Source organism: Gymnodraco acuticeps, unplaced genomic scaffold, assembly GCF_902827175.1.
Source record: "Gymnodraco acuticeps unplaced genomic scaffold, fGymAcu1.1, whole genome shotgun sequence".
Classification (NCBI taxonomy): Eukaryota; Metazoa; Chordata; class Actinopteri; order Perciformes; family Bathydraconidae; genus Gymnodraco; species Gymnodraco acuticeps.
Window position 1 is genome coordinate 431,154 of NW_022990224.1, and position 16,834 is coordinate 447,987.

Sequence of the window (16,834 nt, forward strand, 5' to 3'; positions counted from 1 at the left end):
TAATAACAAATAATGATTTATTAGTGGGCTGTTCAAACTGGATAGTCGAAAAGTGAATGTGTAGTTATGTATAATTGGACATTTACCTTCACAAAGTTATTTTCTTAAGAAATGGGAGAATAATCAAACTACTTGTGCAACCTTACCTCTTGCTAAATGCTTATAATATCTTTTGTATCAGTCATTCATTAACTGTAAGAGAAGATGCATATCCTTGAGCTGTGCTGTTCTTTAGTAAAAGGTTCACTTCCTCAATTGTTTCCGCTTCCATTCTACTGTGACGTCAAGTGTGTGCATGTTTTTTTGTGTCCACGTTTGTCAGCTGTTTTCCCTGCAGCCTGTCACAATACATCTTGTGATACAGCAACCACACATGCGTGATCGTACTCCCAATACAGGCATGACTCAGCCACCTTTTGACAGAGATTTAGCAGATATGTTCCAATTGAGCTGCATGTGGTTTCACTTAAAGGCTCCTAACATGGCGTGCATCAAACATAATACTGTGAACTGGTTGAGTGGATTTTCGTTAAGGTGTGCTGTAGATCTCCTCGTGCGAAGCCGGTGATGAGTGTTTGTGTGTGTGTGAGTGTGTCTTTGTCTGTGCTCCAAAAGAGGTGACCACTAATGAGCGACTATAGCAGTGTGACCCTGTATTCTGTGGAGAGAGCCAATGTGCGTGTATGAATATTCACTTATAGGTCACTATGTGTGTATGTGTGTGTTTCTGTGTGTATCATGATGACCACCACCCCCTCATTACCTCCATCATGGCTGGAAACAATCAGCCTCTCTGCCCCAGTTGTAGGCCAGAGTCAGGCATTGGAAGCCTTCAGCCCTAGCATTAGATAAGCCTCCATCACCACAGCCTGACTGGCTTCAGATTAGATCCAGCTTTCCGAGCTATGGGGCAGCACACTCTCAGAAACCCAAATCAAAATAGCATTTTTCCCTCTATTTCAACCAACAGGCAGGATATATACCTTGTATTGACTGGCATACATTGTCAACATATGACTTTTAAGTCCAGGTTTGATACAGTCGAAAAAAGTGTGCTCAAAGATTATTATTTATATAAATAATTCATGTTAATTCAAAAACTGGTTCAAGAAGTGCTTACGCAGTTGTAGATATTTGTATGCATATTTACGTTTTATTTTTTGACCCATTCTCTTAAGCACTTACTGGCATATTTCCGTATCGGTGAATGTGTCCAAAAGTATACAGCTTCCTGTTATAGAGTTACTTATTGACTGCAATCACACAATCACCAAAGCTATTATAAATGCAATAGGGACAGACATGTCATATCTCTCTTTAACATACCTGTCTGCTTTCAACCTCAAGGTTACATAACATAGAATAAGGCCAATTCAGTACCAAAGCAGTTTTTCCTCCCTCCTCTCTTAGGAGATCGTTTCAACAAAAATGATATTAATAACATGATATTGATAAATATAAAATGTTTAATTAAAATCACATAATTTCCTGACCATTTCCTTGGTTTGACTCTTCTTTCTCTTTCCGCAACTATAATATAATAATATGTTACTGAAATTGCTTAACAGTTCTTTGGTTGCATTTATTTGAGTGTGCATTTCAAAAAGTTTAAAGTATCATTGTTCACTTACTACTCCTTAAGAGGAACATGGGTCACTGTTAATAATCCAGTCATTACCATAATGGTACAATAATAAATTAGACGATGGATCTACTAGAATTTGCATTTTACAAATTTGCTTATATTGCAAATAAATGTAATTTGACTTTTACACAAGAAAGCAAAAGAAATGAGCGGGCTCTGCTGAGTGACACTTGTTATTGTCATGTGTGAAAGAGTATGAGGTGTGGATAGGTCAGACGACAGACTGAAATACACTTTGTACAACAACACATTCTTGTCCAACAGCTGATGAGGAATGGCTTATCTCTGAAACTCTGGGGTAAACTCAGGCCCACATTACAAAGAAAACCAAAAGTATACACACGCTAATACACACTAAAACCTGCTCAACAGAACAGGGAGTTATCTTTGGCGTATATGTAAAGGTATGGTAGAAATGATAAAACACATGATATGCGTTCACGCCGAGACAGTTGCAGAAAAGGTGAAGAACTCAGAGATGCCTGCAGACACAACAACACACAAACACACACACACTGGGCATGGGACAGTGGGAGCAGGCCAGGCTGTTATTCTAGTGCAGGCTGGCTGAGTTTACTGTGTAATCTCCAGGGTGGAGTCCATATTGGGTTTCGAGGCAATTCAGTTTTTGGCCCGCTTGTTTTGTGATTTAGCTAAAGCGAGACAAAAAGCTTGAGAGGATGGTGGGTTGGTCTCGAGAAACTTGCGGAAAACAAAGTGGTCAGGTGGTGCGGCCGTGCCTGCAGTGTATTTTGTTTACAGTCATAGTGGGGACTTGGGGGAAGGAGAACTTATTGTGCAGCGTGACGGCCTGCAACCTGCAACAGATACCATCTGTCATTGTTGAGTTGAGGAGATAAGAATACAAAGGCTGTCAAGGCTGTCATTGTCGAATGCCTTCACTGGCAGATATACTGATTTAAAGGAACAGTACACTTATCAAAAACATGGGGTTTCTTTATATTATGCTTTGGTACTTCATTTACAAAAGTTAATAATCAACCACATCCAATATTTTTTTTATTTTGGCCTACAGTAGATATATGTTAAAGGTGGGGTATGTAATTTATTTCAGAAACACTTTTTGTTATATTCCATGGAATGCTCTTAACACCCCGATAGCAATGAATATATTAAATGCTTTGACAATAAATACATAAACATTTTTAATCTGTGGAAGCCGTGGCGCTTTAAAAAGCACGACCAATCATCTGAGCCGGCCCGGCTAAAGTAACTGGATGGCCTACCTGCCTGTCAGCCTTCCATCTGTGCACAAACTTATCTCGTGCCCTCATTGGTCATGTGCGCGTTCGTGTGTGTTGGAGGAGGGGCTCTGTAAGGAAGTGGCAGATTTTCTCCGGTTGTGTATTTTCAAATTCTAGCGCACTCGAGCTGGTTCCTCCAAAATTACCTACCCCACCTTTAATGAGTGTTTACATTGCACATAACTATGTTTTAACAGTTGAAATACACTTATTGCTTCATGCAATATTTGCGGTATATATTCATAGCCATTAGAACAAAGTTCATCCACAGTTGAAACACATAATATTTTTTTTAACTAATGAATCCACTGGTCAATCCTCAGATAATACATCTGCAGCCATTTTAATATGAAGTTAATTGTTAGTCATTTATCAAACAAAAAAAGCCAAATATTTTTTAAATGTGAGGATTTGGTGCCATCCTTGTATTTTGACTGTCGGTCAGACAAAAGAAAACTAAGCAATAGCTATGTATTGATTCATTTAAAAAAAAAAAAAAGCAAACAACATTTGAATGGATAATGAATATAAACCCAAGTTTAAAACGTATAGTAAATCTAATCAGAAACTAATTAGCTCTGTCTAAAACCTTAGTTGCGTGATTGCTAAGAAGAGATTGTTTTGATATCGCGGCAGCCATCTGCCATAGCATGCTCGTCCAATGACAGCCCAGCATACACGCTGCTGTGACAGACGACATACACTGAGCTGCCCGGCAAACACAGGGGGGGGGGGGGGGGCTACCAAGCACGCACACAACCCCCCCACACACAGCACCTGCATTCCCACAGTAGTCAAAGTCAACAGTCACAGCCCATCCCCCACCTCGACACTATCAGCGAGGGAGGGAGGGGGTGAGTGTGTGTAGGGGGGAAAGAAATCTTTGGGGAGAAGGGAGTGATTTAAACTCTTCTCCGTGGATGAGAGAAGCTGGATGGGCTTGGAGTGGCGGTGGGAGTAGAGCAGCAGAGGGGGGAGTGGGTGATGGAGAGGGAGAAGGGTCAGAGGGAAAAGGGAGGGGAGTGATCCAGCTGAGACAGCAGATCTCCACCAAGGCCCAGTGCCAATGTCAAGGTGCTGAGTGTGCTGTGCGGGGAGAAAACACAGACAGGCTTTCTTTCTTTTTAAAGTCAAAAATAGCCTCATGCACAAACACACTCTTCATTTACTTCCCTGCAAAATTCAACAAGTGAACAAATGCGCACGCCACAGAAACTCAGATTCAAACACACACATTCAAACCGGACAATCTCTCTGCCCTTAAGTGCCTTGTCGCCCTCTTCCCTCTCAGGAAACTCTTGTCGCTTCCCTGTGCACCTCTCTATCGAGCTGTGCACAACCTCCTGTTAGCTGAGACAAACTGACAGGACAAGACACACAGTTTCACCATCAGGCCGAATGGGCTCCATTGTGCCCTAATTACCAGGCCTGCTGGGATGCCCTTTGACCTTAAGACACATTCTGTTTGGCCAACATTGAACTAGTGGGAATGAACCCCTTAGCAGACACTGACCTTTCCATGTTCACTTCTCACCACAAGCCCTGTGAACGCACTTGATGTGTCTGTGTGTGTTTTTGTGCAAGCCCGCTGAGCTCCACAAGCCTTGTGCAGTGACAGGAGCTACATCAAAAAGTTATTTGACTTGGCTAATAATGCTAATAATGTCAAAAAAAACATATTGCTGTCTGACTCCTATTCTGCTTAGTTGGCTAAAATGACTATTTGATCACACTCCTTCTGTCCAGCATCTGTGAGAACAGCAGAAACAGCAGACTATCTAATCTACTCCTTATCATTCTGGTCCAGTTGCTCCAGTCTCCTCCTCCTTGTGTGTGAAGGAGGAGACGCATCCCAGTCAGCTTGCCCTTCTGTTTGGCTCTTGTCTGTCTGAGGTTCACTGCAACCCGCTATCAGCTCCTCTTATCAGGCCGACTTCAGCTCAGACACTCCTGGCCTCCCTCTTCCTCCGCAGTATGTCATGTAGGAGACGTACAGTATCTAGACCTCCAGGCTAAGGTCTGAACTCTAGCTGCCTGTCTGTCTCTGTCGGTCTCAGTCTGTCTCGGTTTCTAAGAACCATTTCAATAAGAATGGTGGATCAAGCTGTCTGCTGTGCATGCAGAGTTTCAGATGATCTGAACATCTTGTTTATATATAAGCTCTATATAGCTTGTCTCAGCGATATAGAGAGTCTTTAAATCATCACCAACATGTTTAGCTGCAACAGAAGCTGTTTATAGCAGAAAAGCCCACAGCAGACACAGTTTGGCTAATAGTTGAACATATTGGAACGTTTTGCAGCTAAACAGCCACTGGAGTTTAACAAAACAAGAACCATTTATTAAATATTGGACATATTGACTAAAAAACACAACCATCTGTGGTTGAAATACTGTCAGTCATTTCCATATAATAGAACATTGGAATTGAGATTTGAGATATTTTTTGTTATGCATGCTAATTATTCCCACATTATGAAACAATGGTTGCAAAATACTTTTCTTGTTTCTACCACACTGCCTCTATTTTAATTCATCACTGTAACATCATCATTGTTTTTTTTTATTTAACTGTGAGTGTTGTTGCTATTGTCTCCACTTGACCTACTGTATGTCAACAGATTCCTGGAAGTAAGGCCCTGAGTGAGTGTCATATACAGGAAATCTCCTCTGGCATAACAAAGGGGCTTATCTGTCTCTCTTGGAAGCGATCAAGGGCAGAGGGGGCAGAATAAACCTGTGGGAAAGCTCTCTGCATTTCATCAGCATTTTATATTTCAACACGGATTACAAAACATGCTTTTCCTTTATTTTCATTATAAGGCTGTAATATGCCAGTAGAGCCAATGAAACTTTTCAGACGAGGCAGGTATGCAAGGTTATGATATGGCTGTTCAACATTATATTTACAACAATTGAGACAGGATAAGCGGCACTGCCTGTGGTCATGCTAACAGTCGATAGTTGCATAACAGACACAGGGTGGAGGACCCTTTTTTGATGGTCCCCATTCAAAGTATTGTAAATATGCAGTTCCCATTCACATCCCCATTCACTAGTTCAACCTCAAATACCAGTAACCCGATTTGATCCATTGTACCGTATGGTTCTAGGCGAGGCCTGTATCCTGTGTGCACTACAAAGTTAATTGCACACAATTGAAAGGAGTGTCACTTTAAATCCTCTACAGGGAAAACTAAGGGCCCAGAGGTATAGAAAAACACCCACCATTATACTCCCATAAAATCATTAGTCATTTACTGAAAAAACTCACTACGGAATACAGACAAGCTTGTTAAGTGTTTTGCAAAATACTGACGCCATTAAAGCAAATAGGAGCCGACAGGAGACTGGGCAAAGTGTGGCTGGAGCAAGTCGGGCAAACACATAGGTGTGCACATGCACACACACATGCCATCATTTACTGTGGGCACTAGCAACCCCACTGTTGCCTGAGGGATGTGTCTGGGCACAGAGTACCATAGGGCCAATGTCTGAACCACAAGTGGCCCAGTCAAATCTTTACACAGTCATAAACACGCCGGCATTAGTAACAGCTAGTTAAAATCATTCCATGAACTAAGGCGCTAGCCTGCTATGGCACAACACCCCGCTGTAATAATAACATTTACCTTTTTCTATTTTTAATCTGCTACCGTGTAATTGCATGGCAATGTCGGTCTGTGTTCAAGGCAAGGCAAGGCTATTTTATTTATATAGCACTTTTCAGCACGTGGCGATTCAAAGTGCTTTACAGATTAAAAGCACATTTTTGTTTGCTCCAAAAACAATGATCTCAGTTTTTTGTTCAAGGCATCACTATGGCCTCGACTGGATGGATTCACATGAAATGTTGTACAGAACCGTGTGTCCTGACTGTGGTGATCCCATTGCAACTATTAGATACAAAACCATAACATATGGTAAAGATATTGATGTGGCCCAAAGGGTGATTTCTAATGACCAGGGAGATCCTTTAACTTTTCTCTTCCATCATCAGGTCAGTATATTAAATGTGAAATATTATGTTTTTTTACCAAAAACAAGCAGACATTTTCTACGAATCCCTTGTATCCTTAAGAGGTCAAACATCACTATTTACTATATCCTTTTTAATGACGTTTTGTGTGTGCTTGATGGTTGGGCAGAGATATGTATCTGCTTACATTACACACATACAGGCATACGTACAGTATTATACCTATGCACATATCCCCCATTAATGTTCACCGGTACTAGCCCTTAATAGCAGTGACATTTACACTCATGCATGGTCTCTGGAGTAATTTACACAGCTTGGCATTATTCGTAGCTGGTTTACTGTTCCATGCCGTATAGACTGATTTAATAGCACTCGAGAGTAGGGTGGCACCAGGGCTATTTAGCACCGTGTATTAGTACGACTACATTTCCCAATAAAACACAAGCCCCTGTTTCATGAACTGTAAAGTGACCCCTTCTTAACCTTCTTAAATAAGCTCACACCTCTCCGCTGATAATGAACTGGTCCATGCAGGAGTATATTAGTGGTCAAAACGAAAGCAGCGAGGGCATTTGGCCAAGACAGTAAAATACGTGTGCAGAAAATATATCCCAGGGCTCTAAGAAATTTAGGGCAATTAAAATGGAAATGTACCATGGGTATTTACAGCCAAGGAGTGAGCCCACAGTGGGTGCTACCAAGATGCAGAGAGGGAGGGAGAGACAGTGCACAGCATGATTTAGATGCTGTGAGTGAGACTGCAGGCCTATAATCCTGAAGGCACAGAACCAGACAGAGACAGAGGAAAGAAGAAGGGGCAAGCTCTGTGGGCAAAGCTGGGAGTGAGAGCGAAAGGAGTGATAGAGACACGCACATGCAGAGAGAGATAGAAAGCAAGAGAGAGACTGGGAGATGGAGAGTGAGCAGCCAGACATGCAGGCAGACTGTCCGTCTCTGGTTTGTGGGAATGCGGTAAAGACACAGTAGTAGGCAGGGTCCCGACTCTGAAATTAGAGAGTGGCGCTAAAAGAAGGGAGCCAGAGCCAAAGGCCGTCTGGGAGCTGCCAGGGGCTGCATCCCCAGCGCACTGCCCAAACATGATTTACGGATGGACTGCACTACAAACAGCACGCCGCTCCTGGTGCGCTATCTGACTCGCAGCAGCACACCCCTCGCTGCATGCTATCCAGTTCACAGCGCTATAAAGATACCACATCAACGGTGGGAGGTGTCGACGTGAGAAAGGCCAGTTGGGCTCGGTGCAGCGTAGGGTGGTGTAGCGAGTCAGTGAAAGCCTGCTAAATCTGAACACAGGCCAAAAACAACAAAAAAGTATAGTGTAAAAACCACAACGGGTTATGTTGGTATGGCTGTGTTTTAGTATGTAGGAAGAAGATGGAATATAGGACACCAAACTTCGCACTATGAGATATTGTTTAACAGCCGTGCAATGTTATCATTGTGACTATATTCTATTCATTGTCTTTGTATTAGGGTTGTTCTGCCTTTAAATGGACTTGGCTTGGGAAGCGAAGGTTTCCAGTCCTGATCAGACCAAACAACACAGAAACCCTGGCAGCCTGTTTGCTCCGACACCTCTCCATAAAAAAGTGGCATGTGTTTGTATATGTATATTATGTATTAGGACCTCATGTACTGTATATACATGTATGTGTGGGTATTGTACTGTGTATACTATAACAGTGAACAAAAGAATTTCCCCTTGGGGATAAATAATGCTTCGCCAAAAGCTAAGCAGATGACATTGTACTTACAGTATATTGTGGCCACTGAATTTAATGGGACAGCACTTCTGTCAGTCCAGACACAAAGTAATGCATTCTGTTCATTAAATCAATGTTAGAAAAATAGTAAAAGCCTTGCAGCTCCAGCGTCTGTTGTACCTTGGAGGACAATGACCTTTGACCTCCCTATGGCAGGGGGACAGTGAAAATAAAATAAAATATGACTACATTTTTTCATCAGAACACAATGCAACAAAAGCACATGTAGATCATTGTACAGATCTTTTATCCGTTTAAATTTAGTGGCAGTGTAAAGAAGCCTGTGCAGGAAAGCATTCAGAGAACAAGATTTAATCAGGAGAGAAAAACAGGGGGCGGGGGGGTGAGGTTGTTGTGTTCTGTATCGCAGGCCAAGTCCAGACATGCAGGGAGATTTTGTATGTGCCTAGCGCGGGCAGAAACAGTTCGGCCTATTGCAGAGAAACTGTGTGTTCCAGGACTTTGTGTGCGTGTGTGTGTGTGTGTGTGTGTGTGTGTGTGTGTGTGTGTGTGTGTGTGTGTGTGTGTGTGTGTGTGTGTGTGTGTGTGCACATGTGCTTCCTTTGCCAAGTTTCCTCTCTTTGTTTAGAACGGCCTGGTCAGTCCGGCTCCCCGCTGAGCTCGCTGCGGCCAAATACACACATATATCAAAACACAGCACAACAACAGACAGGGTGCTCTCAGGGCAGAGAGGTGCTGGGAATAGAGCGGGGAAGACAGAGAGGTGTACGTGGGGGAACACAGAAAGAGAGGGGGGACAGAGCTCGAAAGATGGAAAGTGTTTGACGGCTGCAAACTCTTTCTCACCCTTTCGAGCAGAAGGGTAGAAAAAGGACAGACAGTGGGTCACTGTTACCCTCAGTAATTACAGCGAGAGGACAGAGGAATACGCAGGAAAGTGGAAGAATGAATAAATGACCCAGACAAAGGGAAGGAGGAGGCACATGAACAGTGTGACCACTTCAATCTTTTAAACATTTTATGACTTTATAATGGGAACATATTCAAATGTTCTCTCACTCTGCTCAAAAAACAAAGTGGGATTTAATTCAATTGCAATTTATTACGTTGGTTCTTTTTGGCACTTGAATTGCTTTTTTATAGAGCAATCCCAACCCAGTCCATTTGGTAGACATGATTGTTTCACTGAGCTCCACTCAAAGGGACAAATGAAGACTCAAAGACAAGAACGTTTTACTGCACAGAGACTGAGGTCTGCAGATATTTAATTTACCCTTTTATTGTCCTAAATGTTTTTTTTTTCTAGCTTTAGACACTTTCCAGTGAACTTAAAAAAGCTACAAAATAACCCTTCGTTCTAAAATTCAATCGAGCGTCACATAAGAACAGCAGCAACCTCATTGAACTCTGAAGCATTTTTCAAGTCCAACACATTTAAAAATATCTTTAAAAAACGTTTACAACTCTGTATGTGGTCTCACTGGTCTGTATCTAGCTGTTCAGTTTATTACTATATTACTTGGTTTTAGTTAAGAATACATATTTCCTCTGGTCTTTGATTCCTGTGCATTAATTCTGTTGTGATCGTAAAATGTAAGAGTTTTGTAGAGACAATTACTACAGCCACAGTGAGTATCCCAGGCACTAAAGAGGGATTACAGTAATAGCTGCTATTGATGTGGGCTGTAACTTGTTCTGGGTGCCAATACCGAAAATAAAGGAAAACAAGATTTGATCCAATATTTATTGATGCATAATTATTAATCGATTTAATGCGTGTAAAGCTGATCGTCCAGCCGTTAAGTCTCAGAACCCTCCCACACCAGCTGAAGAGAAATTAAGCTCTTCCTGTTTGCCTGGCATAAAACTGCTAGATGGACAACAGTGTGTGTGTGTGTGTGTGTGTGTGTGTGTGTGTGTGTGTGTGTGTGTGTGTGTGTGTGTGTGTGTGTGTGTGTGTGTGTGTGTGTGTGTGTGTGTGTGTGTGTGTGTGTGACTGCATTTGTATATTTATGTCTGCCTGTATATTCACTTGTATTTTTGTATATGGTCTAATGTATAAATATGTATATATATGAGCGTGTGTGTGTTTACCAGGCCCTCATCTCTAAAGCCCTCCACTGGGTCTGGATCGGACCAGTCTAAACATACACACACAGTCACGCACACACACTGCTGCCCCCCTCAAAGCCATGCTTTTAAAGACGAGGGGCCCTAAATGCCTTACAGATGGACTCCTAACAAACACAACACTCTGTCCCGGCCCTCAAGTATTTCCAGTATTTGGCCTTGCTGTAATTTACAGCATACTTACCTAATTGAGATGCTATTATGGTCGGGGCACGCATTCTTCTGCGTACGCCTAGTGCTAATGCACAAGATATAAGCGTGTCATGCATGGCGCAGTGTATTTGCCCTAATATAGCGGAGTGAAGTTAACCACAGAGTGAGTGTGATGAATGGTCCATGTAGTGTACTTAGAGCAACGCAAATAATGATGTGTTGAGCGGAGACATGTCTGTGAAGGTCTGCAGCCCCCCCCCACTAGACACTGCTGACGGTTTTACATCCATCAAAGACCTAGTTTCCAAATATATCTGAATACCATTTGGATGACTAAATGATGACGGCATAATTACTGAATGCGATACTCATAGCGAGTAATTGCCCCCTTGCTGCTGAAACATCAGTTGTTTTTCAGACACTGACTGACGTGAATCTTCTTCAAGCTTTTAAAGAGCCAACTCATTATGGCACAGCAGATTTTTTTTAATATAGTATTTGTATATTTTATTAGAAATGGCAACAATCAGAATTTAGACATTAGCTATTAAATAAATGAATGAGGGTGAATTAGAAATCACCCTCATTCATTTTAAGTTAAATTAAATTCAGCTTTTACATTTTTAATAAATCACATACATGTATTGAAATAAGGTATAATCAAAACTCTTCCTAAAGAACAACATAATATGTTCTCTTTCAAAAACCTATTTTGCAGTAAGTTGTTCAGTATTTTTAAATGTATCGTCAATTGTCAAATTATTTATTTTCAGCAGACATACAACATTTATACATTTGGTGTTGACTAACATTTCATATGACCTTTGGAAAATCTTGCAAACTTGAAGAAAAAAAAAACGTGACATTCTGACATAATAAAAGTCCCTGTCTTCTGGCTCCATAATACTTCACACTGTTAAATCTCTAGAACAAAAAGGGGTCGGTCTAAGAAACTGTTCTTCAGACACTTATTTGCAGACTATGTGAAAGCAAATCGTCGTAATTTCCCTGACCTTTCCGTCTTTCTGTCTCTGGAAAACCCTTTCCTTGTAAAAGAGGGAGATTTACAACAAACATTGGGCTGACTTCACCCTAAAGCACGCAGCGAGCTCCGGTCTGAAAGGCCACACTGAATCCCAGAGACACTGGCCCCTGTTTCAGCTTGTCGTTTGAGTATTTTTCATCGAGTGTGTCTGACAGAAAGATAACACACTGTCACAGACTGCCATCCATCTTCGTTTCCACGTCGCTCCTGGAGAATTCAATTTCGAGTGTGGGGTTAGACACGTTGGTGATTAATCGACTCTATGCTCATGTGTGTGAGTGTAGACCTAGATGTGTCTTTGTCTTTGAGTGATAAATCACTGTCCATCTCTGTACAGGACACACAATGCCCGAGCCCCCTTCAGCCCACTAAAGATAAATTAATCTACAAGTGATGTGCTGACAATAGCTCAACAAGAAAATGATTCTATGTTACTTTCTCAGCTGCAGCATAAAGCACAGTCAGAGTGGAAGATGTCTCGCAGAGGAAAGGGGAAAAGAAAGTGGGAATTTGTCAAAAAAGAAATGAGGCTGGACGCTAACCAAGAGTGAGTATTGAGAAAGGCATGGAAACGCACACAAACCCACCCACACACACACACACATTAGGGCACAGAGTTGATGAATAATTCTTCAGGGCTGTTGGGAAAGATCCTTTACGGAGCCGATTCAACTGTGACACCAGGGTTTTTCTTCGTGTTTGATTAGCTTTACTATTACGAGCAACATGCGAGAGGTGACGCAACGCAGGAACTGCACAACGTTATGAAATGCGAGCAGCGATGCGGGACAAACAAAAGTGTTTGTAATTCACAACTGAACACAGTAACAACACACTTTATAGGTTGTTGTGCTCCCTATCTCTGTTTCTTATCCTATATCTAATAGAACTGCTCGGGTCTTGATAGGTTGAGTGGGGAAGTTCATGAGATCTTTCTAGAGGGTTATCAAGAATAACTTTTATCCAATGACCTTTCCCCTCTCTGTCTGTGTCTGTGTATTCTCTTGTTCCGATTAACCCAGCCAAATCTTTTTTCTTGTTTTGTATCTATATCTACGCCGGGAACCGGAGTCGAGGCTGATCCTCTTGCTGTAGTCCTGTGTCTTGGATCCTCTATCCTGAGTTCTGGATTAAGTCGTGGACTTCGGGTCGTGGCTGAACCTGTCTCTGCGGTCCTGCCTTGGGTCTCGCCATGCTGCTTCCCTGATGGCTCCCACAGGATTGTAGCTGACATCCTCGTGGATTCACCTTCTTATTACAGACACATGCATTTCCTAACATTCAGTCTATATGCTGTAAAATGTATTATCTCTTCAATTTACACACGGCATCTATTGCACGTCTGTCCGTCCTGGGAGAGGGATCCCTCCTCTGTTGCTCTCCCTGAGGTTTCTCCCATGTTCCCTTTAAACTGTGGGTTTTCTCTGGATGTTTTTCCTTGTGCGATGTGAGGGTCCAAGGATAGAGGGTGTTGTTTTTCTCATACTGATATTCTGAACAATCTGTGTTATTGTATTAGCTGTAAAGTGTCTCTACTGTAGGCTAATTTTATTTTATGTACAGCACTTTGGCTCGACCAAAAATCGTTTATAAATGTGCTATATAAATAAAACTTGATTTGATTGATTGTTGGTTTTATCTCATTAAACATCTACTGTAAACGTTCATTTAGATTGAGCGTTATGTTTGGACGGGGCATTGTGTTGTTGCTGCAACACACACTGTATGTGGAAACGTTGTTTCAAGTGTGATGAATACATTTGGTAAGGTGTCAAGAAATGATTTAACAATGTAATGATTTGAGAGGGCTAAGAGCACAAATACAATTCTGTAGTGTAAATATGAAATCACCACTTCCCACAGACATACATCTGTGTGTTATGTCTATGTTTAGTTTATCTAGAGTGAACAATAATATCTGGAGCGTTATGGTGCAGGCGTATCAGGAGGAGGAGCAGGGAATGTACCAAGTAAGAGGTCGATGGGTTCATCCACCTGCTGCCTGAGGGGAAACCCCCCCCCCCATTTCCCATTTTAACAGGTGTGCCAGCCCGTCAAAACCATCAAAACAAGAAATTCACACGGCCTGAAATCAGAGAGGGGAAGGGGGCGTGTGCTGAGGCGGGAAAAACAGTAATTATGAAGGATGGGTGTCACAAGTTACTGTTCTGTTTCACTTTGAGAGGCGCTTGTTGCAGAAATGCATGCATATACAGGAACAGTGATTAGTTCCACATTGTTTAGGGGGGAAAAAGGCTGCATCAGTATGGTTCCACCGATTTGTTTCTCAATTATCCACCTCTCGATTGTATTTTATGTCAAGGCAGAGTTAGGAGAGAGAAGTGAAAGAGGGAAAGACTAAAAGAGAAAAAAAGAGAGCAAGAGAGTCAAAGGTAGAAGAGGAATATCTGACCGCAGGTTTATGTTTCCAATCAGGAGATTGCGATCAAAACGTGTAGCCCAGAGCAAATGGGGCATAACTCATTCACAGAGGGAGGTCTTCAAGCTCCGAGAGCACATTGGTTCAAGATCATTACTCCTCTCTGCGTAACAAAGAGGTCTGAAAACAGCAAACGCATGCAAACATTAAAGAACATCAGCTTGATGAGCGCAGCAGAGGTGGTGTGGCAAAGGAAAAGTGGGGGAAATCCTGAGCCGGCTGACATGAATAGAAAATAAGTGGCTGCAGAATGCATTGTTCTATTGTATAGGAGTTGTTTTCATTTACTGCGAGTTGTGAGAACAACTTAACTATAAGGTTTGATTTTCAACACCATAGAAAAACAAGCTTCAACACGAAAACACATTTCCACACCTTTCCAAATCCCCAAAAACGATTTCACTTTATAGAGATGCCGCCAGCCAGACAAACAAACAGCAGATGTAGCCACACACTAAAACCAACACACGTTTTATATTCTGTGATTTCCACATGGAAAGAATAAGAATAAGCTGACATCCTCGTGGATTCATCTTCTTATTACAGACACATGCATTTCCTAACATTCAGTCTATATGCTGTAAAATGTATTATCTCTTCGATTTACACACGGCATCTATTGCACGTCTGTCCGTCCTGGGAGAGGGATCCCTTCTCTGTTGCTCTCCCTGAGGTTTCTCCCATGTTCCCTTTAAACTGTGGGTTTTCTCTGGAAGTTTTTCCTTGTACGATGTGAGGGTCTAAGGTAGGTTGTTTTTCTCATACTGATATTCTGAACAATCTGTGCTGTTGTATTTGCTGTAAAGTGTCTCTATTGTAGGCTATTTTTATTATATGTACAGCACTTTGGCTCGACCAAAAATCGTTTATAAATGTGCTATATAAATAAAACTTGATTTGATTTGATTTGAAGAGACATAAATGCAGTCACATCCGAAGACCAGTCCAACTGGTACAACCATCCCCACTGGGGAAGAGGTTATCTTGGCATCACACTGGCATCATGCTGGCATCACATTGGGCCTGTTCCTGACAGAAGACACACCTAGTTACACCCGTGGGTTTCATAACACAGCTGTTGTTTTTCGGCTTTGCCTCTTTTCTCTTAGCTCCCTAATTCTTCCAATGCTCTAATATTCAGATATGGAAACATAAACATCCAATAATTGTCACCAACCGACGTACCTAGGATTACAGGAAACAGGAAGAGCTGGCATGGAAAACCATCAAAATAACCCAGCCCACAAAAAAAAAAAAAACTGAATGAAAAATAATGTAACTTCAGCTTAAATGCAGCACTGAATAGCTGCTGATGGGTTGGAGAGTAGAGAACGCATGTGTTTGTTTGGCATTGGCTCAGGCTGACAGAGCCAAGCCAAAACAAGGTCATATCAAAAGTTTTCCACACATGCATTCATCTGATAAAAGAGACTTATTCACACAGTTCTGCAGTCAGTCACACACACACACACACACACACACACACACACACACACACACACACACACACACACACACACACACACACACACACACACAACACACACACACACACACACACACACACACACACACACACACACACACACACACACACACACACACACACACACACACACACACACTTCTGCCTATGAAGGCTAAAGGTAATCTAATAATCATATCTCTCTTACCTCACAGCCAAAACACACAGTGAGCAGCAGGAGTGTGCCTACCTTATCTTCCAGCCTGATCAGTCGCGCCCCAATAGTTGGGTATTCTTTATCTTCTCCTTTTCCTAGTGAATGAATAAAAAAAAACACGTTTACACACAAATGCTAATTTAATGCATTGGCCTTGATTGCAAAATTGGTATTATTTGCAAAGAAAGAAGCAGAAAAGTACATTTAGTCACACTCAATTACTACATGCTTACATGCGTTACAAACACACCACTGTCATTAACAGTAAGAGCCTTATAGACTCACGATTCAAAGTGAAATAACCAGTTCATTCAGTTTCTGCTGATCTGTGAGTACAGGTCACAGTGGCACATTTACAGCCCCCTACTGTAATGTTAACAGTGGATGCATGTCAACTAAGCGTTATGTGGTCATGACGACACAATGTAGTGATTCTTATGGTAAGTTTAGGTTGGCTAAACTTCCACTATATTTTGGGAACTGCATTAAACAAACAGTATTTGTTTAGGTTTTCAAAAGCCAGGCAGAAGAAACCATCAATGAGCAAAAACAGCTTTACATGTAAGTAATGTCCATATCATGCAAAATGTCCTTTTTACTGATCATGATACAGTCAGTTGCAGTGCACATTATACATGTTGATGTAATTTCTCTATAAATAATGAATACTTAGTAAACTATATGTTTAACTCGGATAGTAAATGACTATAACTGTTAAGTAAAAGTGAACAACACAAAAACTATCAA

The 16,834-nt window shown here is 41.7% G+C and overlaps 1 protein-coding gene across 1 annotated transcript in view; it reads right to left on the bottom strand.

Moving 5' to 3' along the window:
• Positions 1 to 14,466: 14,466 nt before the first annotated feature.
• kcnq1.2 (potassium voltage-gated channel, KQT-like subfamily, member 1.2) overlaps positions 14,467 to 16,834 on the bottom strand; it is a 107,538-nt gene continuing 105,170 nt past the window's right edge. Inside the window, exons 16-17 of the mRNA XM_034218755.1 lie at positions 16,121 to 16,182; positions 14,467 to 14,508 (exon numbers count right to left, since the gene is read on the bottom strand). Of these exons, the coding sequence (XP_034074646.1) occupies positions 14,467 to 14,508; positions 16,121 to 16,182 (104 nt within the window). The remainder of the gene's footprint in view (positions 14,509 to 16,120; positions 16,183 to 16,834) is intronic.